Here is a 27,948-nt window from a genome sequence, read left to right as displayed (position 1 = left end):
GACTCAAGACACCCTTGCAGGATTTACACCTGCAGGAAGACCACCCTGCCCTCCCTTCCCTCCTCGGTGCTTTCACTTCCATTCAGTTCGTCATTCCTTTCATTACCACCCACAGGCACGAGCTTACGTTACAGTAACGTGCTCGCATCGTGACCGGAGCTCATATATGCGCTGTTACTTCGCCGACACTCGCCTTTCTCTGGCAGCCACACCCTCCCATCTTCATCTCCATCTCTCACGCGTGCAGCTGTGACCGTCGGGCGGTGCGTGCGTCTCCGTGTCGGGCACCCGCAGCATCAGCAACACAAAAGGGTCGGAGCTGGAGCTGGGTTTACCTCAGCGCGGATCGGAAGGAGGGGATCGCGTTTCCGAGCAAAGGTGGTGGGATTTTTTATCTTCTTCTCTTCCATGTCGGTTTGTGTTTATGGTTACTGACTTCCATTTTCACGACGCTATTGACCTTGTCATTGTAGACCACCCCTCATTTTACCCATTGACCTGCTCAGATCTTCTACTCCATCCATCGCAGATCCGTGTGTGTTCGTCTGTGTATGTGTGTGTGTGTTTGCTGTAAATGGGCTGGTACTTGCAATTTGATCCGGTTTGAAATGCGCAAACGCCGATGTCAACAGGCCAGGTTGTGCTCAATCGTTACTTTTTAAACCCCAAAACAATCCTCATCAATTAAACGCCGTTTGGATGCTATCAGTGAAAAATGTGAGAAAAGCAGAGGCCACATTCTTTGTTCTCCACGCGCTTTTTAGTCTGCAATTAATAGACTGTAGTCCCCGTGCGGCGGCATCCGCTAATCTGCAATCAGCGGTTAGGTATCGATCGGTGCCTTTAGGGTGTATGTTGATGTTCTCCTTTACTTTGTCTTCCCCTAAACGATGGGCAGTCGGTATGAATTATAAGGATGTTTATGCCAGCTTGAAAACCATGCGCAGGCCATATGGTGCGGGCCTACATGTGCGGGGGGGAAATGAAGGAAATTATGGATTTATTTTCCCACGCGTCATTTAAAGCCTTTAAATCAATGCTGCAACACTGTCGTACCAATGGACTTTGAGGCTGAGACACACAGGCAGCGAATATTAATGTCAGCTTGCCAGATATTAATTCACAGGTTACTGGTGCTGGGTTTATGGTGCTGGTGTGGAGTAAACTGGTCTGTTTTCTGGTTGGCTGATTCAGTGCTTGACTGACATGAAGATGTAGACTGCTGTAGTATTTATGTTTTAGGTCATCAATAGAAAGACTGAAGCACGTGCTTTGCAGGAGAAAGATATGATAGTAAAGACGATGATAGCAGATAAGTGGAGTTACTTAGCAGCTATAACAACAAGCCGCTTCATATCCAGCCTTTAGAGTATCAGATCCACTGATGCACAGTAAACAACAAACCGTTATCGTATCATCACCACCCAATGGTGACTAACTAGCTTTTTTTTCTTTGCAGAGACATCTGCTGAGTGTCTTTGTAGTGCCAGACATGAATTTATTTTATTTGAGTCATGTATGGCCCTGGGACCTCAAAATAAAATGATTTAATTTGAAATTCTGTAAGATGTAAAAATGTCTGTCTGATACTCTGGTCTCTGTGTGTTTTAAATATCAGGAAAAACAGAGCTGAAAAACCCCATGATAACCTAGAAAGGTTGGTTGTTCATTAAACGAGTGACTGTCCAAGAGTATGTGCACAGCGTGTGATGCACTGACCGGATCCAGCATTTGATTGTAGTTTGCATCTTACTGCATGACCCACCTGACTCTGTATACTGAAATGAAACAAGTACTACGATTTGTCCTCCTTTAGTTCAAAATAGTAGCAGAATAACTCACAGTATGTTATTAACACAAAACTCAATTGTATTCCATTTTAATTTATTTATATGGCACTATACAGACCCTACTGCTTCTAGTGAGTCAAAATGCCCCAGGGTCCTTTTAGACTGCCTAAATGATTTGAAAAAAGTACTGGATTCTGACACCAGCCCGTACCACCAGGCTAACCAATACACCAGCCCCTGTAAAAAATGTAAAAATGATAAAGAATTTGCTAGATACCTAACCTGATTAAATAATCACAGTTTTAATCATGTTGTGCAAAGCTCCGCACTGCCCATCTAAAGCATAAGTTCTCTTATTCTATACAGAGGTTTGCATTACGATTATTGCTGTTCTTCTCCAAAGCTAAAAAAAAAATGTAATTACAGTCTGGCAGTCAGTTCCTTAGGAGGCCTGTCCTAATTATTCAGTCCTCTGTGATGCAAGTTAATATCAACTCTTTAGAAATTTCCTTCCTGGATGATCTTAGAAATGTTTATGTAACACATCTCTGACCTAAATAATATGACCGCACAGTGTTTATTGTGTTTATGTTGTTATTCTTATTTTCCTGACATGCGTCATATATTTAGGTCACCACAGAAATGTTAGCATATATCAAAATGACAAGGGATTGCAGCAGGCTGTAGATCACATATCTGTGTAGGTTTGTATATTTAATGAGATCCATTCAAAATGTTCTTATTTGTGGACATTTCCCCCTCTGTGTATTTCTTATAAATCACAAGATGACATCACATTGCATCTATACAGATTTCCGTGCTACGGAGAAACATATTCAGCCATGCTTTCCAATTTCCATAAAAAATTTGAATGGCTGCTTTACCACATGCCAAGTGTAGTGGCTGCTACAGTATCACTTAGCATAGAGAAGGCTGTTTGATCCTGGCCTTTTTCGCACAAAGTGGAATCGTTAAGACACTCTGCTCGCCGTGTGTGCGCGAATACACGAGGATGTGAATATCTGTACTAGAGCATGTTTGCGCTGCTTTACTGGGAGGTTTCTATTTATGCACATAGGCAGTCAGAGAACAGTCTGTCTTTGAAGTGCTGTGCTGCTGTAACATAGGCGGCATCCAGGTTGGTAAAGCCCCATCATTACCATATCCCTGTGAGACTGCAGTGTGATCCTGCCAAAACTGGAGAGTGGGGGGAATAGCCCTTATTACACAGTAACACTGTGGTGATTCTCACAGCCATTATGGTACCACGTCACATTATTATAAATGTAAAAAAAAGGATTGAGGGCAATTAGCTCCTTTTGTTCTCCTAAAAAAGGATATTTACTTAAAAAAAAAGCCACTAAATAGTTCCACAAGCTGACTTGTGTGTGTTGGATAGTGTTGGATAGCTCTAAAGGCTGTGAGCTTCACAGACTAGTCTATTACAGACATTTGTGACCATAACACTATTAGGGAGCTGTGATGGGGCGCATTACAGACCTTTATAATCACACATGTGCATCCATGATTGCAGTTAACCCACAAAGAAAGTCTTTATGAGCATCAGCCAGTTGAAATGCTGAATGCCACTCTGTTCTCCTGCACTGGATATCTGGCGGGGAAAACAAAGTGTCACTTTGTGCCTCCTCAGCACAGCAGCACTAACAGACACAGGAGAACGCCCATCTCTCTTCGCTAGGCACTCTCACTGCCCCTGTACCCACCGACACACCTCCTCCCTTCAGACTGTGCGTGTGCTCCACTCTCTGACACACATGAGCCAAAACTGACATGAGTTTTCATCATATGACGTCACCTCACAGGGACAATAATATTCTCATCAGCGTGAGAATATCAAGGGATGCTTACCGAGTCATTCTCCCGTGCGCCCACATACATGGACGTACATGCGCACACAACCGAGTGCTCACCGCATTTGACACCTGACTCCAGGTAATGCCCTAGATCCACAGTGACAGCAGGCAGGTGGAACAGGTACACACTCGCAGATCCCCTCGCGCACAAAGCGACTTCACAAGGGTAAGAAAGCAATCTTGAGCACACAGTTAGGTTTGCCTCTTCTATGCTGTTTGATGGTTGACTTAAGCTGTAGATTGGTGTAGACAGTCTCTCTCTGCTTGAAAGACACCTATCATGTTGCTCATGCTGTACAAGGTTATTATGTGCAGTAATGTTACTGTATGTTATTTGTCTAATAAAATATGCTGAGTCATGATGTTAGTGTGTGAGATGGTCAGGCAGGAGAAAAGGGGCTTTTTGCTTATTTGCAAAACTTAAGCATAGTCACTTAACACTTGCCTAATGTGGAAAATATAACCACGGTCATGTGATACATGTTGCACGTGACTCCTAAATCCATTGTTACACCACACGCAGCCTTTGGCTTTCAAAGGAGGGGACAAATACCAAGAACACTGCAGCTGGTGTTTACTCCAGACCTGTCCGACCAAACTGTACATTTAGTGCTTCTGTTAAGGTTTTTCAACACTACGCTTTATGGCTGCGGAGTTCAGGCAATAAGTTAATAATAAGACCATTAATGAGGTCCATGGAGAAATGTCAGTTACAGTCAGTTAACAGCTATACTGGCAGTTATACTCCCCAGATGGTCAATGATATTGACTACCTGCATCATGTTAGTTTGTCAGCACTGGCATTATGAGAATTTCAGTACAGTAATGTTAGCTCCAAGCACTACTGTGCACAGGTGCATCCTCATGAAGCTGTATGTAGTCTTCTAAATGCCATGTGCAACTCCAGTTCCACAAAAGTTAGAATGCGCATAACATGTCAATAAAAGAAGAATGCAAAGATTTGCATATCTCATATTTTTTCACAATAGAACATAGAAAATATATTAAATGTTTAAATTGAGAAAATTTACCATTTTAAGAATAAGAAAAAAGCATTTAGCAATGATGATGCCTTTGCAATTCCACAAGGACTACTGCACCCCGTTACAATCAGAGGCTTTTAAACTGAGTGCTGATAGCAAACTGGACTGTCCTCCTCCTCTTTAGTCTGAAAATAAATGTAATCTTTGCCTCATCTGAACACACAGCAGTATTAAACTGAGTTTTAACAGAGGTTTTTCCCCAGAGCCGACAGTGGTTTTTCTAGATCATGTTCAGATATGGCTTCTTATTTGCATGATACAAGTTTAAACCTGCATTAGTGGAATGCACGGCTGTGTTCACAGGTGATTTATGGAGGTGTTCCTGAGTTCATGTCCATTTTTAATGCAGTGTCCAATATTGACTTTCAGCCTTGTCCTTTACGCACAGAGATTTTTTCAGTTTCTCAGACTCTTTAATAATATTGTGTACTGTAAACGATGACATGTTCAAAGTTGTGGCAATTTTACTTTGAGCAATGTTACTTTTAAAAAGTTCCACAATTTGTAGATCAGTGTTTTTGAAGATTGAACCTCTGCCCATCTTTACTTCTGAGAAATTCTGCCCCTCTAAAATGCTCTTTTTATACCTGTTTTTTCAGTCTTTTGTTACCTCTGTTGCAAAACTTTTGAGACATGTTGCTGCCATCAAATTCAAAATGGGTTAAATATTTTTTCATTAAATAGTAAAATGTCTTAAGTTTGAAAATTTTGTACGTTTTCTATGGTCTATCAAAGATAAAATATGAGTCTATGAGAATTGTAAATCGCTGTATTTATTTTGTACCCAACATTTTTTGGAAGTGAGGTTGTAAATATCGGTGCTACTGCATCATCCATAAGAACGTTTCCTTATGGCAGTTTTTTATCTTTTGTCAGTAGATTATGCCTTAGCTCTAACTCAGGCAGAAGTAGGTTTAGATCTAACTCGCACAACTGAGTATGTTCACTAACTCACATGGGGCTCTGGTTTCATGGCAGCAGAAACAGCATCAGCACATGTTGGTGTTTTGATGTTTATGTTTGTCTTCCTTAAGCCCTGTACAGCAAGTGTGGTACAAAGGTTGTAAGAGGGGAGATTTGCATTAAAATTAGCTGCAAAAAAAGCTTAAAAAGACACATGTGGACTGAAATCAGCTTAGAGCATGGAGCTAATGGTTAATCCACCTTTAAATGCAAGTGAAAATGTGCAGCCCTGACAATAATGAAACTGCTAACAAATAATTTGATGAAATACTTTGCATCATCTTTAGATATTCAGGTTAAATTTAAAGTTGACTGTGACAGTAGAAGTCAAATGATCTGTAATTAACTCTGAATCCATCAGTGGACGACTGGATGGTCTGTATGAAAACCAGCCTGCTGCTGTAAAACCACTGCATTAGCAGGTGTAAGTGCGTCTGTCCACAGATATAGAAGACTGAAATAAAAAATAACAAATCAAAATAAGATTGTAGTACAAGTCACCAGCAGGTATTGATAAGCCATAGTCACTAGAAGTGTCAACAGTTTATGACCCTGGCGCCTTTTGCAGCATTTTCAATGCAACTGCCTAGCAAATTATATCTTTGCATACATATATACAGTGGGGCAAAAAAGTATTTAGTCAGCCACCGATTGTGCAAGTTCCCCCACTTAAAATGATGACAGAGGTCAGTAATTTGCACCAGAGGTACACTTCAACTGTGAGAGACAGAATGTGAAAAAATAATCCATGAATTCACATGGTAGGATTTGTAAAGAATTTATTCGTAAATCAGGGTGGAAAATAAGTATTTGGTCACCTCAAACATGGAAAATCTCTGGCTCTCACAGACCTGTAACGTCTTCTGTAAGACGCTTTTCTGTTCCCCACTTGTTACCTGTATGAATGGCACCTGTTTGAACTCATCATCTGTATAAAAGACACCTGTCCACAGCCTCAAACAGTCAGACTCCAAACTCCGCCACTCCGCCACGGCCAAGACCAAAGAGCTTTCGAATGACACCAGGAAAAGTATTGTAGACCTGCACCAGACTGGGAAGAGTGAATCTACAATAGGCAAGCAGCTTGGTGTGAAAAAATCAACTGTGGGAGCAATCATCAGAAAATGGAAGACATACAAGACCACTGATAATCTCCCTCGATCTGGGGCTCCACGCAAGATCTCATCCCGTGGGGTCAAAATGATCATGAGAACGGTGAGCAAAGATCCCAGAACCACACGGGGGGACCTGGTGAATGACCTGCAGAGAGCTGGGACCAAAGTAACAAAGGTCACCATCAGTAACACACTACAACGGCAGGGAATCAAATCCCGCAGTGCCAGACGTGTTCCGCTGCTGAAGCCAGTGCATGTCCAGGCCCGTCTGAAGTTTGCCAGAGAGCACATGGATGATACAGCAGAGGATTGGGAGAATGTCATGTGGTCAGATGAAACCGAAGTAGAACTTTTTGGTATAAACTCAACTCGTCGTGTTTGGAGGAAGAAGAATACTGAGTTGCATCCCAAGAACACCATACCTACTGTGAAGCATGGGGGTGGAAACATCATGCTATGGGGCTGTTTTTCTGCCAAGGGGACAGGACGACTGATCCGTGTTAAGGACAGAATGAATGGGGCCATGTATCGTGAGATTTTGAGCCAAAAACTCCTTCCATCAGTGAGAACTTTGAAGATGAAACGAGGCTGGGTCTTCCAACATGACAATGATCCAAAACACACCGCCCGGGCAACAAAGGAGTGGCTCCGTAAGAAGCATTTGAAAGTCCTGGAGTGGCCTAGCCAGTCTCCAGACCTCAACCCCATAGAAAATCTGTGGCGGGAGTTGAAAGTCTGTGTTGCTCAGTGACAGCCCCAAAACATCACTGCTCTCGAGAAGATCTGCATGGAGGAATGGGCCAAAATACCAGCTACTGTGTGTGCAAACCTGGTAAAGACCTATAGTAAACGTTTGACCTCTGTTATTGCCAACAAAGGTTATGTTACAAAGTATTGAGTTGTATTTTTGTTATTGACCAAATACTTATTTTCCACCCTGATTTAGGAATAAATTCTTTACAAATCCTACCATGTGAATTCATGGATTTTTTTTTTCACATTCTGTCTCTCACAGTTGAAGTGTACCTCTGGTGCAAATTACTGACCTCTGTCATCATTTTAGGTGGGGGAACTTGCACAATCGGTGGCTGACTAAATACTTTTTTGCCCCACTGTAAGAGGTGTCTTTGTTTTTGGTATGCACCTATACAGCCTACGTCTGACTAGCTGGTGCTGTTTGGATTTTTTGGAACCATATTTGCATATTTGCTGCACCCATACTGTATATGGGTGCAGCAAATACGTACATGGAAAGCCACCTGCTAATTAATACTATGTAACAGCAACTAATAAAATTACAAGAATTTCCTTCACCAAAATTAAAGCACAAACTTCATAGATGAGCTGTACTTCTTAGTGGACCATGACATTTGCTCGATAGTTCCATTAAAAATTCTTCAAAAGGCGCCAACGCTACAAACGCAATAGCGAGGTCGTATTCAGTTATTCAGATCAGTGGAGTTGAGGCCTAGCAGGCAGCTGCTGTCTGTCTGTTTGGCACACCTGTCAAAGCTTTATGAAAAGTGCAATTGTTAAGAAAGGGGAAACTACACATAGAGATCAAAGCTATTTTTTGTAGCAGGCTGTAAATGTGATGTTAATTCTGTTAAACTGGTGATTTTATCATGGCTGCAAATTGCCACACCGCAAACTGCAGTTTTTGTCATTTCTGTGGCTTTCGGCTCACTTCATAGAAACATTTAACATGAGGAACTGATTACACCATTACACTTGCTTTGCCACTGATATTTATTTTAACCAATATAGGGTGCACTAGATAGCAAGTGCACATGCATGCTCCTTTTACTATCATTGCTTGCCACTTTGTGCTGCTCTGTGCAACTGTTCTTAAAACAACTACATCAGGAGAACCAGGAGCAGTGTTTGCACATATGCAGGTGTGCACCTAGAGAACCATTTCAGTCTATTTGTAGTGATAAGCACTTGTTCTGTGTACGTTCTCGGTCTCCTTTGGCCCTGCCTGTTTCTATGATTAGTATAGGCTGAGACACGATCGAAGTCCAAACCCTAAGGGCACCTAACAGATCTTGGGATTGCATCTCCTTCCTCATCCATCGCTTACCATCTCACTTTCCAATCCATGCTCCCATTCTTCAGTCTACACCTGATGCTTATACACCTAACAAACCCAGACCTGTTGTTTTGTCACTGCACTGTATTTATTTCACCGTTTTTCTCCCAAAGACACAGCGGAGGCAGCAGGAACATTCATCTGGGTAAAACGAGCTTTGTGCAAAAGGGCAGATCGATGTTCCCTAAGGTTTTACTGCAGTGGTGCGCAGCCATCTCGAGCTGCGCAGCTGAAATAGGTAAACTGTTAACACAGCTCCAACACGTTCGTCTGTCTGCTTTGTCAGCAAGCTACCTGTGCTGTGCGATTATGGCACATAGCTGCTACAACTCTGAGCTATGCCATCAGGACTCTGGTAGCTGTCTGGCCTGAAGGATGTTGAGCTGCTGAGTCGTTCAAAAGCGCTGAGACGCAGCATCGTGTTATGCCACCGCCATACTATGATGCAGCTGTATCCTTGTCAAAGGCATTTCTCTGCTTCTGTAGAGCACATGGCTGCTCCTCGTGCTTCTCTCATCCCATCTCTGTCCTCTGCAGCAATCGGACTACACATAAACACGAAATAAAAGCTTCTCGGCACACAGACACTTTCTCAACATTGGCACAAGCAGCCAAACAGACAAACAATAAAACAAGATTCCACAATATCTCCATTTATAGACACAAACACATGCAGTCTCTTTCCTCAAAACACGCTCTCTCTGTCTGTGTTCACACTCCTACTTCCAAACATGCTTGTTTGCTCCTTGTCCTGTGCTGGCTGGAGTCAGACAGGACAAAGAGCCTTTTTCTGGAGCGAGACATTTCTGAGAGAGTCTGTGCAGCTCTGTCACACTCAGGAAGGAAGCCCACGACATGCTGATCCCACTGGAGGCAGCGGGCTTCTCTCCAGCTCTCTCAGTACTGTCTCTGATATTCTCTGGTTTTATCCTGACCACTTGTGGTTTTTTACAACACAACACACATTCTGCTGTACATCAGAAAACCTCTGGCTCGGCCGGCGTGCTGCAGACAGGTGTTGACCAGAGGACGCTGGGGTTTCAGGGTTCAGGAAGCCATCTGTGGTGTGTTGGTTCCTGCCAGTTTAGGAGTTGCAAATAAGAGGTGGTTTGTGTGGATCTCTAATTATGAGGCAACTTATAATACCTGCATCTTAGCTGAGAACTGTTACTTTGGATAAACCTGAGTTGTTGGGGGTTTTAATCACTATTTTTGCAGCCACAGCAGAGAGACTTCAGAGAGCTCATCTTGTTTTTATCATACCCCAGGAAAGCCAATCACAAGAGCCATTCTGCAAGAGCTAACAAAGCCGACCTTTCTGATGAGAGTAAAATGGAAAGCGCACAGGCCCTTTCCTCTTCCTCCTTTTCCTTGAATTAAAATCTTAATAGCAGCATCCCCATGTTCACTTCCTTTTTTCTCTCATCACAGCCAAGGTGGGCAGTGATCATAGCAACGGACACCATGGAAACTAAGCATGACATGGTCCTAGAGGTAACCGAATCCAAAGGCCCAGGTAAAGTAGTTTTATAGACATCTTAAAGAGACGGCCTTTTAAAAAAACATGTTAGGTTCATCGCATCATGACCTTTTTTTTTTTACTGTCTCTTTAAGAACTGCATGGTGTGGTGATGGGTTTGACTTCATAGAAGAGATTTACTTCATTTGTGGTGTGGTGTGTCCACATTCTGACTTCTTTAATCGCCTTGTTCTTGCTTGTCTGTGATCCCTGCAAGGGTCACGATGACCCTCATGGAGAGTGAGTACAGCATAGTGCAAACTGAACAAAGTAACACATCAATGTTAAAACATCATGAAAACACATTTGTGTTCAGGAATTGCAAGTGTACAGATTCTGTACATTTATTGGTGGACATAATCGATAGCTGTCTTAATGATAATGTTAACAGATTCGACTATTTGACATATATGCTGTTTCAGTGGTGGATACTTTTACTCTTGGATCTTTGTGATGTCAGTGAGACTGGATATCCCTAATAAGGTCATCTTACAAACATGCAGTGCAAACCTTTTAGTTGTGAGGGGCAGCCAGTCAGCTGACAGGTGACTTTAAGTGAGAGCAGATAAAATGTCACATTTCAGACAAAGATAGAACCAAGAATGAGGGGGAAAGGGAGCTGAAAAGGCATAATAAGTGTATATAATAAAATATTATGGACACAAAATGAAAGAATTATCATGCCCTTTTTGCATGCACTATTTCCTGGCAGCGATCACAATTTGAAACTGGTTGTAAATAACATGTCCAGGAGTTTATAGTGGCTGTAAACCCCATCCTCTATAGGCAATTTGGGAGTTTTGAATGTTGCTTATTCTGAGAAATATTTTTTAAAAATGTCCCTCATCAGTTTCATACCGCTTATTAGTGACTGTAAGATGAAAACCATGGCTTTAATGGTTCACTGCTCTGCTGATGCTTTAAGTAAAAAAGCTACAAAACTCTACTTTATACTACCTGCCCAGCTATAGACAGTGCATATTTTTGCTGTTGTTATAAAAGCATAAAAACATTTGAAAAGATTAGACACTAGTTGGGTTTTTTGTAGTTTTTTGAATCTCCCAGCCTTCGATCAGGTAATTCATTTACAGCAGTTTGAAGCTTACAGATAAAACAAAAACAACAACAAAAAAGAAATGCACAGGAAAAAACTGAAGAAGAGCTGAAGAAACCAACTATTTAAAAGATGAAAAAATAGGAAAATAACTCATTAGATTATATATGGGAGTAAACTTTTCATCTTAAGGGTCTAGTGAAGAGATGGCTGCGGACATTAGGGAATGTACTAGTGTGAGATGATGTAAAGGGTGGGAACAATCAGACATGATGGGTTTTGCTTTCTTATGTAACTGCAGGGTTTTCAGTGCTGTTCCAGTTATTTTGCTGCAGATATTAATCACCTTATTCAGTATGTTTTCTGTTTGATCTCGAGAGACTGATTGCAAATGACAGCTTGGAAAGTGAGTTCAAATTCAATAAAAGAGAGATAAAGTGTTGTCACCAGGGCCCTGTCAACCTGGAGCTTGAGGAGTTTGTCGATATAAAAGAAACACTGTAGGTTTTCTTATTCTCATGTCAGTATTAATATTACTATTAGAGTGGACCTGTGATGCTTCATATTTTCTGCATTAGTGGTTAAACTTATATATATTAAATATGACTATGTTTTGAATAAATAATTTCAATTAATTTACATGTAATTCTTGTCAGCTAAACGTTTCAAACTGCCGCAGATTCTTTTCCCCACTTTTGGCTCACTATGATGTAAGTGACAGCAGATATTCCTCATATAGTCATCTCAAATCAACATAATTGTTTTTGAGCTCATAAGCCCCTCCCGCCTGCTCTTCAAAGTGTTGTTTTTAAGAAGCAACCAATCAGGAGAAAGTTAGCTTAAACGAGGGGAATGAGGCCCAGTATAAGATAAATAGGGATTATTGTGAACTGTGAATGCTGCAGAGCATTACGTTTACCATTAAAAGTTGTCACTTTGTATTACATATGAGGGCTAGGGTTACATAAGACATTTCTATGGCTTACACCCTTTCTGTCTGAAATATAGCAAGTTTTAGTTTTAGTCTGGCACTGCTTGTTTTGTTATGATGAGATAGAAATGAAAAGTTTGAGTCTAAAAGTAGTTTATTTTATATTTATTGTCTTTAATATGGTTTCCAAATACATGTAGAATTGCAGTGTTTGTATTATTCTGAGCATCAATCACTTTATTAAAAACCAAGTCCACTATGTGCCACAGATTCCTATTTTAGGAAAAGGAAAGAGTGGACATCTTATACTTCTATTTCCTAGCATGGTGGCAGGGGCCTAGGGCTGTGCAATATGAACAAAATCTCATATCCCGATATAAGAATTCTATCGTCCCGATAATGATATAAATCACAAAAATGTAACATTTTCTGTAAATTCTGTGAATCTCGGGCAGCTCGACTTGCGGGAAGTGTTTCCAGCTGCGCGTCATGTAGCTGGAGTCGAGTGTTTTAACCGATGCATGAAACGATACATTTTTAGACATAAGTTGTAACGGCCGCCGTTTTCTTTGTGAGTATTTATTACACGGCGTGCTGCAGGGAAAAGCCTGTTCTAACGTTTGAGTCTAAGGTTTATTTTTTTAGCACCCGACGGCTCTTTTTTTACTTCTCATCCGTAAATAATCTGCTCTTTCATGTGATTCAGTTTATTTTGAAAGGTTTCAACAGGATCTTGAGCTTTATTGTGAAAGGTTTATGTGGAACATAAACAAGCGGACACGCGATGCTGTTACCGTCCTTGTTGCTAACCGCAACGCATAAAAACAGGCGCTTGTCCATCCGTATTGTGGTTATATTAAATATACGAGAAAGAGAGAACTTTAAGAAATTAATATAGCCACTACAGTGACCATCAAAACAATGAAAAAATATTGCCGTAAACAGTTTATTTTGCGAAACCACGAAACAAACGATAGCGTAAAATGAAACAATAGATGTTTTTATATCGTCATCTGATATATATCGTTATATCGAACAGCCCTACAGGGGCCTACCATGTTTACAAAAAGTACTATATTTCAGCAATGCTGCACTGGTGTGATCCATCATATGTAGCAGCATGGAAGGAAACTGAATGCAAAACAATAACCGATATGCATATACAGGCAGTTCTGGCAGATAAAACTCTACAGGACTTGATTGTTAAAACAGGAAATCCATGGGTAAAAGCCACACTAGAGGTTTGGAAAATGGTAATAAAAGAAAATAAGTTGGATATAGATAAATACTTGGTGTGCTGCTGGCTGCATGTAAAAAGGCACTGACCAAAGGGTGGCTAACACAGGATTCACCAAGTGAGTCTTAAAATTAAGGTATGTGTCAAGTGATGTACATTTTATTTCAGGTTTAACTTCAATAAACACTTAAATTAAAAAAAAAAAAAGGTATTATCACCTGAATATTACACAGCTGCTGTGTTTTGGTTTCCCCCTTACATTTATGGATCAAGGATCACAGACTGCATACTGCATAAATAGTTATTTTTAGCTTGCTTCCTCCTGCTTTGTTCTGCTTCCGTCTTTTACCTTCACCAGATGTGAAACAATCCCAGATCGAATGGCTAGAATGAAAAAGCAGCAAGATTTTGAATCCTGGATTACCAGGGTCAAAGCATCCTGCATTGCGAGCACATGGGAAGCAAGACGTAACCCTCAAAAATAGGTTGTGCTGCTGCACAGTCTTGTTCTCTGCAGAAAAAATGTGTCCTGCCTTGTTTCATGCATGAGTGTGTGAGCATGCCCATGGCGGTGTATTATGAGCTTTGTACCACTGGATTGGCCCTCATGCTGGAAGAGCGTGCTGCAGGGAAACAGAGCATCACCGTCGTACCCATAATATGAGTCGCTGCACTTGCACTGAGAGTGAACAGGTCGATGCCACCAATTTGATCAAAAAGAGACACAAGAATGGCATGAAAAGAAACAAAGCCAAGATAAAAAATATCAGAGGCCTCCTCATAATCACTCTGTAATATATCCCAAAAGTACTGCTTTGAGATTATCCACAGATTAGGCAGTCCACTATTCTGTCATTCAGTGAGCTGTTTTTTACCAAATTTAACCTGATTCCAAACTAGGGTGTTACAATAGTGGAAATTTACACTCAATACTGATAGAAAGGAATGTATTTGATTCTATTTTGAAAAACCACAGGGGACAAATGACAAAAACATAAGGTATTGCAAAAAAAAAAAAAAGATAACATCAGTGACAACACTTTTTAAGCTGTCTGGCACAGTGCAAAAAAATGCTGTAACTGTAAGGTATCTTATTTTTTCGGCTGCTCTCTTTATGCGTCATCACAGTTGATCATCTGCCTCCATCTCACAGTCACACTAACCCTCTGCATGAACCTCCGCTCAGGTTTTCTCATTTTTCTCCTGCCTGGCACCTTGATATTCAACATCCTTTTTCCACCATCTTTGCACCATCCCTCCTCTGTACACGTCCAAATCATCTCACTCGTTCCTCTTTAACTCCCACTTGAGCTGAGCTGTCCCTCTGATATATTCACTTCTAATCTTGTTCATCCTGGTCACTCTCAGCGAAACTCCTAGCATCTTCAGCTTGGCCTCCATCTCCAAACTATACATCACAGCAGGTGTCTCTATCACCTTGCAACCCTTCCTTTTCATTCTTGCTTCTATCCTTCTGTCACAAATCACCCCTGACACTCAACTCCACCCACTCCACCCTGCTAGCACTCTCTTCTTCATGTCTCTTGCTTTTGATGTTTGACCCCGGGTATTGAAGCTCATCAACCTTTTCTTCCTCTACTACTGGCAGCTCAAACAGCTAACAGATCATCTGCAGAGGAATGGCTTATTTGAAGAGTTCCAGTCAGGTTTCAGAGCTCATCACAGCACAGAAACAGCTTTAGTGAAGGTTACAAATTATCTTCTTATGGCCTCTGACAGTAGACTCATCTCTGTGCTTGTCCTGCTAGAGCACGCTGTAGGTATTACAGATATTACAGGTACTGCAGTGGTTTGAATCATATCTATCAAATCGACTCCAATTTTCTGCACGTAAATGGAGAGTCCAATGGTCCTTTGGAGGTTTCTGTTTACATTACATATGCTTCCCTTAGGCAGTATCATTAGAAGACATAGTGTACATTTTCACTGCTATGCAGATGACACCCAACTATGTCAATCCATGAAGCCAGATAACACACACCAATTAGTTAAACTGCAGGAATGTCTTAAAGACATAAAGACCTGGATGGCCACTAACTTTCTGCTTCTTAATTCAGATAAAACTGAGGTTATTGAAAATCTTAGAAATATGGTATCTAACCAGATTCTTACTCTGGCATTACCTTGGCCTCCAGTAACGCTGTGAGGAACCTTGGAGTCATTTTTGACCAGGACATGTCCTTCAATGCACATATTAAACAAATATGCAAGACTGCTTTCTTCCATTTGTGCAACATCTCTAAAATTTGAAATATCCTGTCTCAGAGTGAAGCTTAAAAACTAGTTCATGCATTTATTACTTCCAGGCTGGACTACTGCAATTCATTATTATCAGGAAGTCCTAAAAACTCCCTGAAATGCCTTCAGTTAATCCAAAATGCTGCAGCAAGAGTACCGACAGGGACTAGAAAGAGAGAGCATATTTCTCCTGTTTTGGCTTCCCTTCATTGGCTTCCTGTTAAATCCAGAATTGAATTCAAAATCCTGCTCCTCACATACAAGGTCTTAAATAATCAGGGCCCATCTTATCTTAATGACCTTGTAGTACCATATCACCCTATTAGAGCACTTCACCCTTGCACTGCAGGCTTACTTGTTGTTCCTAGAGTATTTAAAAGTAGAATGGGAGGCAGAGCCTTCAGTTTTCAGGCCCCTCTTCTGTGGAACCAGCTTCCAGTTTGGATTCAGGAGACAGACACTATCTCTACTTCTAAGATTAGGCTTAAAACTTTCCTTTTTGCTAAAGCATATAGTTAGGGCTGGACCAGGTGACCCTGAATCCTCCTGGATTGAATTGTAACTGCTATTGATCTCTGTCTCTCCTCCACAGCATGTCTTTATCCTGTTTTCCTTCTCTCACCGCAACCGGTCGCAGCAGATGGCCGCCCCTCCCTGAAGGAGGTTTCTTCCTGTTAAAAGGGAGTTTTTTCCTTCCCACTGTCGCCAAAGTGCTTGCTCATAGGAGGTCAAATGATTGTTGGGTTTTTCTCTGTATCTATTATTGTAGGATCTACTGTACAATATAAAGTGCCTTGAGGCGACTGTTGTTGTGATTTGGCGCTATATAAATAAAATTAAATGGAATTGAATTGAATCCACTGTTACAGATCTCCCTCCCACTAACACACATGTATTCTGTCTTTAATTCCTCTTTTCTCTGGAGCAAGCCTCCAACTCTCCAGATATCCACCTGCTCCCACCACACTCCTACTGCTTACTTTAACTGTAAGGTATGACAAAATTATTGGACCACTTGTCATAAAAAACAAGAAAACACAAAGATTGTAGAAAACTGTTAAAAACCTCATGTTTTTATTAGGCATATAGCAAACTGAAATCTTGTTTTAATACCCAAATTTGAGCCAGCACTGGACTTCTTTGAGAAATCAAAAAGTAATTAAACATTCAACCGTTAAAACTAATTTTTCTGTTCAGGAATGCATTTAGTTTTAATCGCTAGCTTAACAGCTGTAACTATTATTATTATTAACAATAATAATAATAATGATAATAGATTTGTATAGTGCCTTTCAAAGGGCGCTTTACACAAGAGTAGAAAAAAAACGAAGGTTTTGTTGAAGAGGTGAGAATTTGGTAGCCTAATAAATAAAAAATACTAATAATAATGATGATGTGCTTTATGTCATGAGCTTTTTGGAAAACACAGCATTAAAATTTAGCATTAAAATGCATAATTTTGATTGAGGACCTTGTGCATATACTGGTGGTTGAACCTTAATAGAAATATTAAAAATTATTGCTTGATTTCTGGCAGCTGGGAATAAACCTTTCATTTGGTGGTCTAACAAATTTGTTGTCATTACTATATATTCTTATTATTTTACTTTTGCTTGAGGCAGTGCTGTACTTCTAGACCCTTACCTCCATATGTCGTTGCTCATCAATTAGAGCTGTTAAGGTAGGCTGCCAACGTTTCTGTCTACTTGCTGGTAGGCTTTTATCAGCTTCAATCTTTGACTTCAAGAGAAACACAACACTTTTTAGCTTAACAAAATGGGTTATTTTGTCAAATTCACGCTGTTTATTACCGTTACAGATCTGCAGGACTGATAACGCTTGCTACCTAACGTTCACATTAAGGTTTAGCCATAGCCGCTAGCTGCTACCGTAATACACGCTAATGTGGCTATCGGGTAATTGCTAGTAGTTAAACGGCTAAGATTAATATTTATAATTCATGAACTGTTTCACACTTAAAAGCATTAGTGACCTCTCGAAAGTTCTCGTATGTTTTTTTTTTTTTTCAGTGTTGTGAATCTAAACTACCTCAGCAGCTGTTGACAGGAGCAAAGACAGCGCTGTCAGTCTGGATGCAGATACAGGGACTCATGATTTTAGTTATCAATCCTATTCCACTTCCTCAAATATAAGAAATACCTAATACTTGTTTATTTTACGATTTTAATAGATTTGCGTATTGCTCAGAGTTAGATTTAGATACTAATCTAACTCTAATGTGTGTTTTGTAACCATTTTATCAAACGCACAGTTTAAACCCAAATCCATTTGACTCGTGTGGACATAATGTCTCGATTGATTGATTGATTGATTTTATCAATTTTCTTCCATTTTGGTCATTTTAGGGTGCATTACATAACAAGAAGCCACGTTAGGCAGCAGAAACACAGATCAGCCACAATATTAAAAACAATAATTAAATTATTTATTTAGAGTACAAATGTTTTGTGCAGTAGACCTTGTTTTGTCTTGAATCCTTTACAAATCTTGACTTAAAAATTTGTTTAGGTTGAAAATTTATTTTATATTGAAGGGCGGTTTCGTAGCACAATGTCTGAAGGTGTTTTCTGTTCCTTCCTGTTTGCCTTTGGAGTAACATATGACAGATTGCACCTACATGTGCTATATCCATAAGAAACTGGGAAAAAAAAATACAAATATGATACAAAGTCATGTAAGCTCATTCATCATTTTCATAATATCATCGCTGACCAAAGACAATGACTGCTGGTGATTCACTGCTTTACAAGCAAACATCTACCTACAGGTTTTACACTTAAGTATTACTATGACAGAAGCAAATAAATATAAAATGCTGATTTGTGTGCCATGGATTTGCTAGTTATTATTATTATTATTATTATTATTATTATTCAATTTGGAAAGAGCCATGGTGGCAGTTTCTCCCATAGATTTAAGCTAAGCTTCACATTAAGTCATGAAAGTAGCTAAGTCTCGAAGTCTCTGCAAGAAAAGGAATGAACATGTTCTTCTTTGGGATCTGGGGCATCACAATGGAAGGTAACCCTGTCACATTCATGTTTTGAAGAAAAACAACAGTAGTTTTAAGTTTTTATAGAAAAAAATGGGAATAGTTTTTATCTTGGCTGATACTTGTGAACATTTTTCAAAAAGAAAATGAGGGTTATGTTTTTTAGGTAAGATTTAAGCTAGGGGACAGGGTAAAAAAGATAAGGTGTATATATAGATCTTTATATAGATCTTTTTTGGAATGATGGGGGACTTCAGCAGAGTCAAATATAAGATGAACAAGATGGAAACATCTGTCCCTTGACACTGAGTTTCTAAAATATTTTTTTGTGTAAACATGTCCTCTTTCATACACAAAAAAACCCTCGAGTTCTTCAGGGTCAAGGAGTGGGGAAATTAGTTTACTGTATCATTTCCCATCATGCCTTTCGTTTAGTGAGCAGCATGCAAAGTGAAATCCCACACCGGTTTCTACTTATAGCACTGAAAGGGATACCCGCAGAGCCCAGAGAATGCCTGTCTGCACAGTGGTGTAGAGTAGCTTTGTAGCTTTGTAACCTCACTCACTTAGTTCAGGGAGTGGACCTTCACAACTACACAAACACACAGAAGTAAGACACACAGCTGGGTAGCTGCTGTAGTTTTGAAGGAGAAATGTTCTGCAGTACTTGTTGAAACACCTCAACCAAGGCTGAAAAGTCCCTCCACTCTGTGGACAAACTGAATCCCTGGATCAGGAGAGAGAATCCAGATCCAGATTAGTTTGTGATATTAGCTTAAGAACATCAGGGGATGTCTCCCAATTTCAGTTAGGTATGTATTTGTGATGATATCACATAAAATGTCAAAGTTTTGCTCTATATCTCAATGATAAAGAATCTGCTAAAAAACTTCCTGGATCTAGCAAGAATCCAGGAAGTCTTTAGTGACTGGATTGACTCCAGAAGTTGAAGCAAGCCAAAACTCTCGTAATTTGTTTTTAACTATTTGATCCTGGTAACCAAGAGGAAAAAAAACAGGAAGCAATCACATTATTTTCTTGGAGGAGATCATTAAATTGTTTGTCTACAGTTTTAGCCGAAGAACCAATGAGCTCCTGCCATAATGTGTCATCCGTCCATGTTCAAATAGCAAGAATTGCTTCTCCTGCTACAGTAGTGGTCAGGATTTAATCACACTTAAACACAATTATCATCTAATGCATCTTCAATCAAATTGTGCTTAAGGTCAGAATCATAATTGTTTTGTTTTTTTATGCGCAATAAGCTTTGAATTATGATGGATCGCGAATTGCACGAGCTACTGTTTCAATGAGGTTCTGTTAAATGTTTTCAAGCAAACTTTTATTGTTATGTTATTGTTTGGATCCTGAGAAGAGAGCGCACAGACACGTTTTCGCGTTTACACATGGGAAAGTTTAGTGTAAGAGTTTATAACTTACTGGCATGAACAATGACGAGGTGGTAAAGATACCTACTGAAAGTCCAAAGTTAAATTCTTCGCTTTTGTCAAACACTTCCTCATGAATCAGCACTGATCTTGGTAGCAATAGCAGGGTTTATGACAGCTGCCCTGTTTTATTGTGTCTAAATCGACACACTTGAAGTGATTACCTCACAGACTGATAGATTAGCGAATCTTCCAGTAGTACCTGTGATATGTGTAGCCTTGAACTTTTATATTTACTGTAGTGCTGCACACATGTGGCTAGTTTGTAATAGCTTTTGGAGTTGTGACGATAACTGAGCTTTCCCTACTTTCAATTGTGCATTTATTTTCAGTCTGTAAGTAGGGGAGCTAGTGACCTCCTCCTTTTTTTTTAATTGCTTTGGCTGTTGGTGCTCTATTTTTTATGTGTGGTGTCGATCTTTCACACTTCCTGTAAATACAAGTATGAACCAAAGAGCCAAGGTTTTCTTCTCATTCCATCTGCTGTTTTCTTCGTTTTCTTTTAACTCCGTCAAACACATTTCATTAAGTACACGCGTGTAACAATGAATATGCTCATAGGCACAGTCCTGCTCGTTATCTCGCCCGAGGGTGAGATATAAAGATTAATGATGTGATTGCATGTGGCTGTGGTTGTCATCCATTCTCCTTTCTACCGCCAGAGAGAAGGCGACAGGGCAAGTTCCAGCCGTTCAGACGACTGTTTGGGAAGAAGAAGAAAAGACAGGCGAGAGAGGGCTTTGATGGAGCAGAGCTAAAAACCAGTTTTTCCACAGGGGAAGTGTGCAATGGTGTTACATCTGATGAGGAGTCCGATCAAAATCTGAGGTTAGTACATGGATCAGTTTTTTTTAAAACATGTATTCATCTATACTATACACACAGAAACTGAGCTTATTGTCCATTCACTACACTACCAAAGGTTGGAATTTGTTGCTTTTTTAAAACAGTACATTGTTTTTTTTCTCTGCTAAAAGCAACTCAGCTTCTTATTCACTTCTAGACAAATGAAAGTGTTAAATCACGCGGTTGCAAAATGCTGCAAGGTGACATAATCTGTAAAGACAAAGGTGAGGCTGTGCTTTGAAATGACTTTAAAGGCAAAAGGCTTCACTGACAATACGAGCTTACCTGTAACGACTTGTAACAGGACTGCGGGGTCAATCATTTCACTGTGTAAAGTTTTTTGCTGCTGCAAGTTTGTGATAAATGCATGAATGACTGACAGATGACACGCTGCAGCACTGAAGACAATCTCCTTCTCCTGCAGGGAGTTGAATCCCATCGGATCTCGAGCTCTCTCACACGACAGCATCTTCATTCCAGAGGAACCGGTGAAGGAGGCTGGTCTGGATCACAGCATGTCCCAGGAAAACGTGTCGGATAAAGTTAGGAATCTGCAGGTGGGCCGTGCAGAGGTGTACACTCACTTCTCTTTTTGCTCCAACTAGATATGTTGTAATCATTAATTGCTTTTTATCCTCACAGAGGCAGATAGCACAAGGTATAAAGTTTGGCCAAAGGCCTCCTTCTCTGAGAAGAAGTGAGGGAGATGAGGGCAGCTCAGATGAGGAAGAGGTTCCGCGTAGCCCTCTGAAAGTTTTGGCCCAGGTAGAAGCGGAGCCACCAGGAACAGAGCCAAAGGTATGAGTTGACTGACTGGTAGGTTTTTTGTTTGTTTTAAGTTTGATTAATTTAACACAACATTTGTTCTGTTTAAGTCTTGGGTAGCACTAAACATGTGAAGAAGTTGCTTAGAACCTTTTGTGATTCTGGTATATCACTCCACATCAGGGGATTGTATTAATATTAAATAAACACATAAATAAATAAACAACCTTATCACACCACGGACACCTCTGCTTTCTGTGTACTGTGTCTACAGAGATCTCTTTAAGTCGTAGTTTAATTGCTCTTACTGTGACATAAGCAGGTGCAGGGAGGTCAGCCATTTGGACCACACAGCCCCCCTGTGAAGTCTCCAAGGTCCAAACGAGTTCTTCCACTCACTGGCACGATTGAGTCCATCAACCTTGATGCCGTCCCTCAATCAGTTCCTCGCTTAGACAACGCTGCCGCCAAACATAAACTCTCCGTCAAGCCGAAAAACCAGAGGATTTCCCGCAAGCACAGACGATTCACACAGGTGAGTTTCTTTTAATGTGGGTTTGCATGTTTGTTTATTCTGTGACACCCTTTGTTATTGTTAAAAAAAGCTGACACTACTTGGACTTTTGCATTCCAGGACCTCCAAGAGGTATCCATTCCTGGTTTGGTCCAAGATGACCTCGAAGCAGCTGGCATCTCCACAGACGACCAGCGTAGAGCGTCTGTTGAGTCCCCTGAAAGCTTCAAGAAACAAAGACTCCATGAGGAGGAAAGACAGGAGGCGAGGAGGATGAGAGAGCTTGAGGAGCTGAGGTTCAGACAGGAGGAAGAAGAGAGGAAGAGGAGAGCAGAGGAGCTGAGGCTGCGTGAACTGGAGGAGGAGAGATATCGTATGCAACAGCAGGAAGAGGAGGCAAGGAGGCTGCGCGAGGAGGCAGACAAAAAGAGAATGGAGGAGGAGGAAAGGAGGATCAGAGAGGAAGAGGAAGCAAGGAGACTGCTAGAGGAGGCAGAGAAAAAGAGAATAGAGGAGGAGGAGGAAAGGAGGATCAGAGAAGAAGAGGAGGCAAGGAGGCTGCTAAAGGAGGCAGAAAGAAGGAGAATGGAGGAGGAAAGGAGGATCAGAGAGGAGGAGGAACGGAGGTTCAGAGAAGAAGAGGAAAGGAGGATCAGGGAGGAGGAGGAAAAGAGGATCAGAGAGGAGGAGGAAAGAAGGCAAGAGGAAGAGCGCATGAGAAGGCTGGAGGAGGAAAGGAGGATGCGAGAAGAGGAGGAGCGTCGGCAGAGGGAAGAAGAGGAAGAAAGGAGACGACTAGAAGAACAATGGAGGAAAGAGGAAGAGGACAGGAAGAGGCAAGAGAAGGAGGAAAGGAGGAAACATGAGGAAGAGGCAAGGAGGCAGCAGGAGCTTGAGGCTGAGAGGAGGAGGAAGCTGGTAGAAGAAGAGGAAAGAAAGAAAGAGGAGGAAGCAGAGAAACTGAGGTTGTGGGAAATGGAAGAAAAGAAGAAAAAGGTAGCAGAGGAGAAGAGGAAAAAGGAGGAAGAGGAGCAAAGAAGGATGTCATTGGAGGAGGCTGATGGGAAGTTTGATCCACAAGAGATGAAGAGAAGAGCTGAAGAGCTACGCTGGAGGGAGATGGAGGAGAGACAGAGGCCATTTACTTTTAAAGTGTCCTCTGGTGAGAAACAGATTCTCTTCCAGAAGGTCAATCTGACGCCTGTTACGCCGGCCTCCAGCCACCAGAGCGCTGCTGTCGCTTATCAAAGAGATGGAGCAAAGGCTTCCTCCTCTGAAGGACCAGACTCCCCCAACCTGCCAGCATCTCCATATGTCCCCCATACAGCTATCCTAGTGACAGGCGCCCAGCTATGTGGGACAGCTGTCAATTTAGACCAGATCAAAGACACCGCCTGCAAGTCCCTGCTGGGTTTGGGAGAGGATAGAAAGGCCCAAGGAACACCGCCAACAAAGAGCAAGACTTCCCCAGAACGCAAGTCTGGAAAAACCAAATCACTCAATGAGTCTGTGCTCTCTACCGATCAGTCCAGTGCAGCTGTCCTGGCAGAATGGGCAAGCATCAGATCAAAGATATTCAAGGGGGTAGAAGAGGGGAAGTACGACGAGTACCCAGAGCCGAGCAGGAGCCAGTCTCAGTCCAGCGCTGAAGAACAGCCTCTGTTTGCCCACACGAACCTCAGGAAGACCATGTCTGCTAGCGCCAAGTTCTCCATCACCCCTGCAAGGAAGAAGTTTGGAGATTCAAATAGGAACTCTGAGGTGTTTGGTGCAGAAGATAAGGAAGCAGGAGAGGAGGTTGCTCCACCTGGAAGCCCCACTGTAGCCTCTCCTTCTCCATCAAGTAAACCTCAGAACAGGACAAGTAAAAGTGTCCGCATCATAGAAAGAGGGTCAGATGAGTGTATGTTTGCCAAAGACCTTCCTTCTTTCCTCGTTCCCAGTTCTGAAATTCAATCTGAAGAGGCAGAGTCGAAGAGCAGGGTTCAGAGTGAAACAGAGACATCTGAAAGCAGAGTGGAGGGAGAGGAGCAGGGCCAGGACAGTGAGGAGAAGCCTTCTCCTTTTGGCATAAAGCTGAGGAGGACCAACTACTCTCTGCGTTTTCACAGCGAGCAGTCCACAGAGAAAAAGAAGAAGCGCTACAGTGCTGGGGACAGCTTTGATGGCGTCCCCTCGCCTCTTACCCCCATTGAGCCAGACTCTGATGCCTCTTCTGTCTTTTCTGACAAATCAAGCCCCACGTCACCTCAGAAAGAAGGCGCGGTCAGCAAGTATTTACATGCATCTGCCTCTCCTGCATTCCCCCGGGGTAAACTGACTAAGTCTACCAGCCCGACTCCACACAGTGAGGGTGAGAAAGTGTTTTCCAAGCCACCGCTCTACCGCAGACCAGTGACATCACCTAAGCCTACAGGTGCAGCCCCAACACCTCCCCCATCACCACTACCTAAGGTAGCTCATGAGTCTCCCAGTGATGATTCAGTGGAGAGTACAATGGGTGTGGATTCATCCATACAGGAGCAAGCCGGAAGGAGTGAGGAACCTTCAGCCCTGCTGCACAAGAGCAGCCAAAGTCATGTCCAAGGGGAAGAAGAGCCCAAGGAGAAGAGGTCATTCTTCCCCTCCATTAACATACCCTGGAGGGAAAAGGCAGACAGAAAGACAGAACTCATCAGGAAAGGTCAGCATCTTTGTTAGTTAGCTGAAATTATCACGTGAAATAACGAGCTTTAGATGAACCTGTAAGCTTATCTTGATACTTTTAGACAAAACTGTGTAAGCTGCTTCATCCCCAAGCATCTCCAGACCGTAGCTTCCTATTTAAGTAAAGAGACATAAGCAACAATCTTCTCATCTACATAATGCAAATCCATTTGATTTGCCAATACCTTGGCAACATTTACTGCTTAAAAGGATGTTCCATACCTAAATCAAATTACCATTTATCCATCTAGATTGTTTTGGCATGAGTTGGTGATATTGGCAGTAGAGATGTCTGCCTTCCCGTGAATATACTGGGACTAAATGATAAATCCGCAAGCAATTATGTGAATAGTTTTTATGTAAATGGCTATTTTCTTTCTACTAACCTACACGCATTGTCGGACAGAAAGAAAAAAAGGTCCTGTGGAAAAATTTGGAATATGATTTTGAGATGAATGTTTTGTTAAATTAAAAATAGTGTTTTGTAGTATCAAAGCTTTCCAACAACATCTATCGTGTGTTCATCTGCAGAAAAACCATCCCTACAGAGCAGGCACTCACTGGACAGTGCGAGGGTCCAGGAGAAGGAGGCTGGACCTTTGTGGATCACACTGGCTCTTCAGAAGCAGAAAGGCTTCAGGGAGCAGCAGCAGAACCGGGAGGAGCGTCGTAGCCAAAGAGAGGCCAAGCTGGCAGAAAAACAAGCTAAAGAGCGAGACAGTGTATGCCCCACAGATAAACGTTTACACACTTTCTCGTGATCTCCGTAACATACTGTCCATCTTCTGAATGGATCCCAAATCTCTTTTGCAGGTTACACTGGTGAGCCCCACAGACAGCAAAGGAAGTGGAAGCACCAGTCCTTCTTCTAAACCTCAGACGCCAGAGGAGCCCAAGAGACCAGAGAGCCTCCTGGGAAAATTTGAACGCCGGGAGCACCTAAAGAAGGCCAACACTCTACCGAGCTCTGTCACTGGTAAAATTGTCATATATCGTAGTAAAGTGAATATACTAAGTAGCTATTAGCGTCACAAACAACAGGATGAGCTCTTTTTCTGCGATTTCTGGTTATTCTGATTACAGTTGCTGTTATTAGTCAGGCAAATTTCTTTATTTCCTTCTTCAAAATTAATCTGTTTTTTAAAATGAGTTTAATAATGGGATATAGAAAGCAAACAGATTAGTAACACATTTTTACATGTTTGTTGTTGCAGTTGAGATTGCAGACTCTACACCGTCGCCACCTGCTGTCAAAGAGGTGTCAAAGCGCTTCCCCTCCAGTGACTCTCCGCAGGTTTCCACAGAGCCGGCCTGGCTTGCTCTGGCCAAACGAAAGGCCAAAGCCTGGAGCGACTGTCCTCAGATCATCAAATAACACCTCAAACCACCAGCTACACACGACACTCCGGCCTGCATCAAGAGTGTACACTGCCCACAGACTCTGAAACACTTGGAGTGTCACCATTAACTGTCCCCCCCCTCTGAGAACTCCACCTCTCACTTCTCACAATGAAAACTCTTCCCGACTGTGAAACCAGTAAAGCTCTCCATCTCCTCCTAACCCCCCCACATACACTGGTTGGTACTATTATCATGTTAAAGTGCGCTTCACATTCACTTAATCCGATACAGCCACACAGATATAAACAATTGATGCGAGCATGCACATACTGTATAAAAACATAAATTATATGTCTCTTAAACTCCTGCAGCCAATCGCAACCATGGTTGGCCACTGCAATAGCCAACCTTTTTCTTTTTTTTTTAATTGTGTAGCCAACTGTGTCACCATGGTTGTAAATAAATCATTTGCTCAACACAATATAACACTTCTTTATTATAGAGGTGAAGCTCTGATCTATGACAGTGTTTAATCAACAGAGGATAACTGTCTGAATCATGTTTTAAGGGCTACCAGTTTAAACTCAGCACGAACCTGCTTCTGGAAGTGTTACAGGCATCCCCTCTGTCCTTTTTGGCGTTATTTATGTAAAGCAGCAGCTCTCCCTCTCCTGTGTCTTTTCTCTGAGCCTTGTTTTTCATCTACAAGAGATGCCTTTTTTTTATCAACACATACTGGAAAATCTTAGCTTAACAATTCTCACTGTGCCCGTGACGACTGTGATAGCTGTCCAAGGAGCTATTGTACAATTTTGCCATGATTTAAAAAGAAAAGAAACATGGTGGGTGCACCTAAACACAGCACTGAAGACCACAAGTGTTACTGGGCATTTATGGTGAACCTGCACCTCATCCTCACAGCTGTGTGCCGATGTAATTTGGATTTTTTATTTTTAGGCTTTGCTTATTGGAGACAGATGTGACACCTCCTAGCTGTAGACCTACGACTCTTATAGCTGTCCTCCTGTAACACGCTCGTCTTAGTAGGCTTGCGCCATCACTTTCTCTTAAATGTGATATGATCCTACATAATGTAAACATTTCCTCTATGAAGAAAAAAAAAAAACTTGATTCTTATTTCCTGCCACTCACTTAATGATCTGTATCTATGTAAGTATGTACTGTATGTAAGTGAAAGGCATTGCCGGAGGTTCGGTCAAAAAGAGGGCCCTAAAAGAGGTGGACTCACTGTCATTTTGTTTCTAACTTTGGTCGTGCACAATAGTGTAGTGTACGCAGTGTTGTATGTAACAAAAAATGTTTGGTATTATTTGCACTTTTTTGTCCCACTTACAGATATGAAAAAAAGTTACAAAATGTTATGAATAATGTAAATTAAATACTGATGTCTGAACCACAGAACTGCCGTCTCATACTG

General features: G+C 41.5%; 1 protein-coding gene across 4 annotated transcripts; it reads left to right on the top strand.

Moving 5' to 3' along the window:
• The first annotated feature begins 155 nt into the window (after positions 1 to 155).
• cracd (capping protein inhibiting regulator of actin dynamics) lies at positions 156 to 27,924 on the top strand. Of its 4 annotated transcripts, none has more exons than XM_085448289.1 (9): positions 156 to 378; positions 21,001 to 21,166; positions 21,609 to 21,741; positions 21,827 to 21,982; positions 22,269 to 22,484; positions 22,584 to 25,146; positions 25,701 to 25,891; positions 25,983 to 26,145; positions 26,384 to 27,924. In XM_085448289.1, exons 3-9 carry the CDS (start codon positions 21,700 to 21,702, stop codon positions 26,542 to 26,544), a joined length of 3,492 nt encoding a protein of 1,163 aa, XP_085304415.1. In that variant the 5' UTR covers positions 156 to 378; positions 21,001 to 21,166; positions 21,609 to 21,699; the 3' UTR covers positions 26,545 to 27,924. The 4 variants fall into 4 exon arrangements, with proteins under 4 accessions (XP_085304415.1, XP_085304414.1, XP_085304413.1 ...); XM_085448288.1 differs by lacking the exon at positions 156 to 378 and adding an exon at positions 10,353 to 10,393 and having other exon boundaries at positions 22,272 to 22,484; XM_085448287.1 differs by lacking the exon at positions 156 to 378 and adding an exon at positions 10,353 to 10,393.
• The last annotated feature ends 24 nt before the right edge of the window (positions 27,925 to 27,948 follow it).

This window comes from Copadichromis virginalis, linkage group LG23 (genome assembly GCF_057382275.1).
Source record: "Copadichromis virginalis isolate Kocher_CV1m ecotype Utaka linkage group LG23, C_Virginalis_male_GT1.1, whole genome shotgun sequence".
NCBI lineage: Eukaryota > Metazoa > Chordata > Actinopteri > Cichliformes > Cichlidae > Copadichromis > Copadichromis virginalis.
Note: the sequence above shows the minus strand (reverse complement) of the source record. Positions and strands in the feature narration are given on the sequence as shown.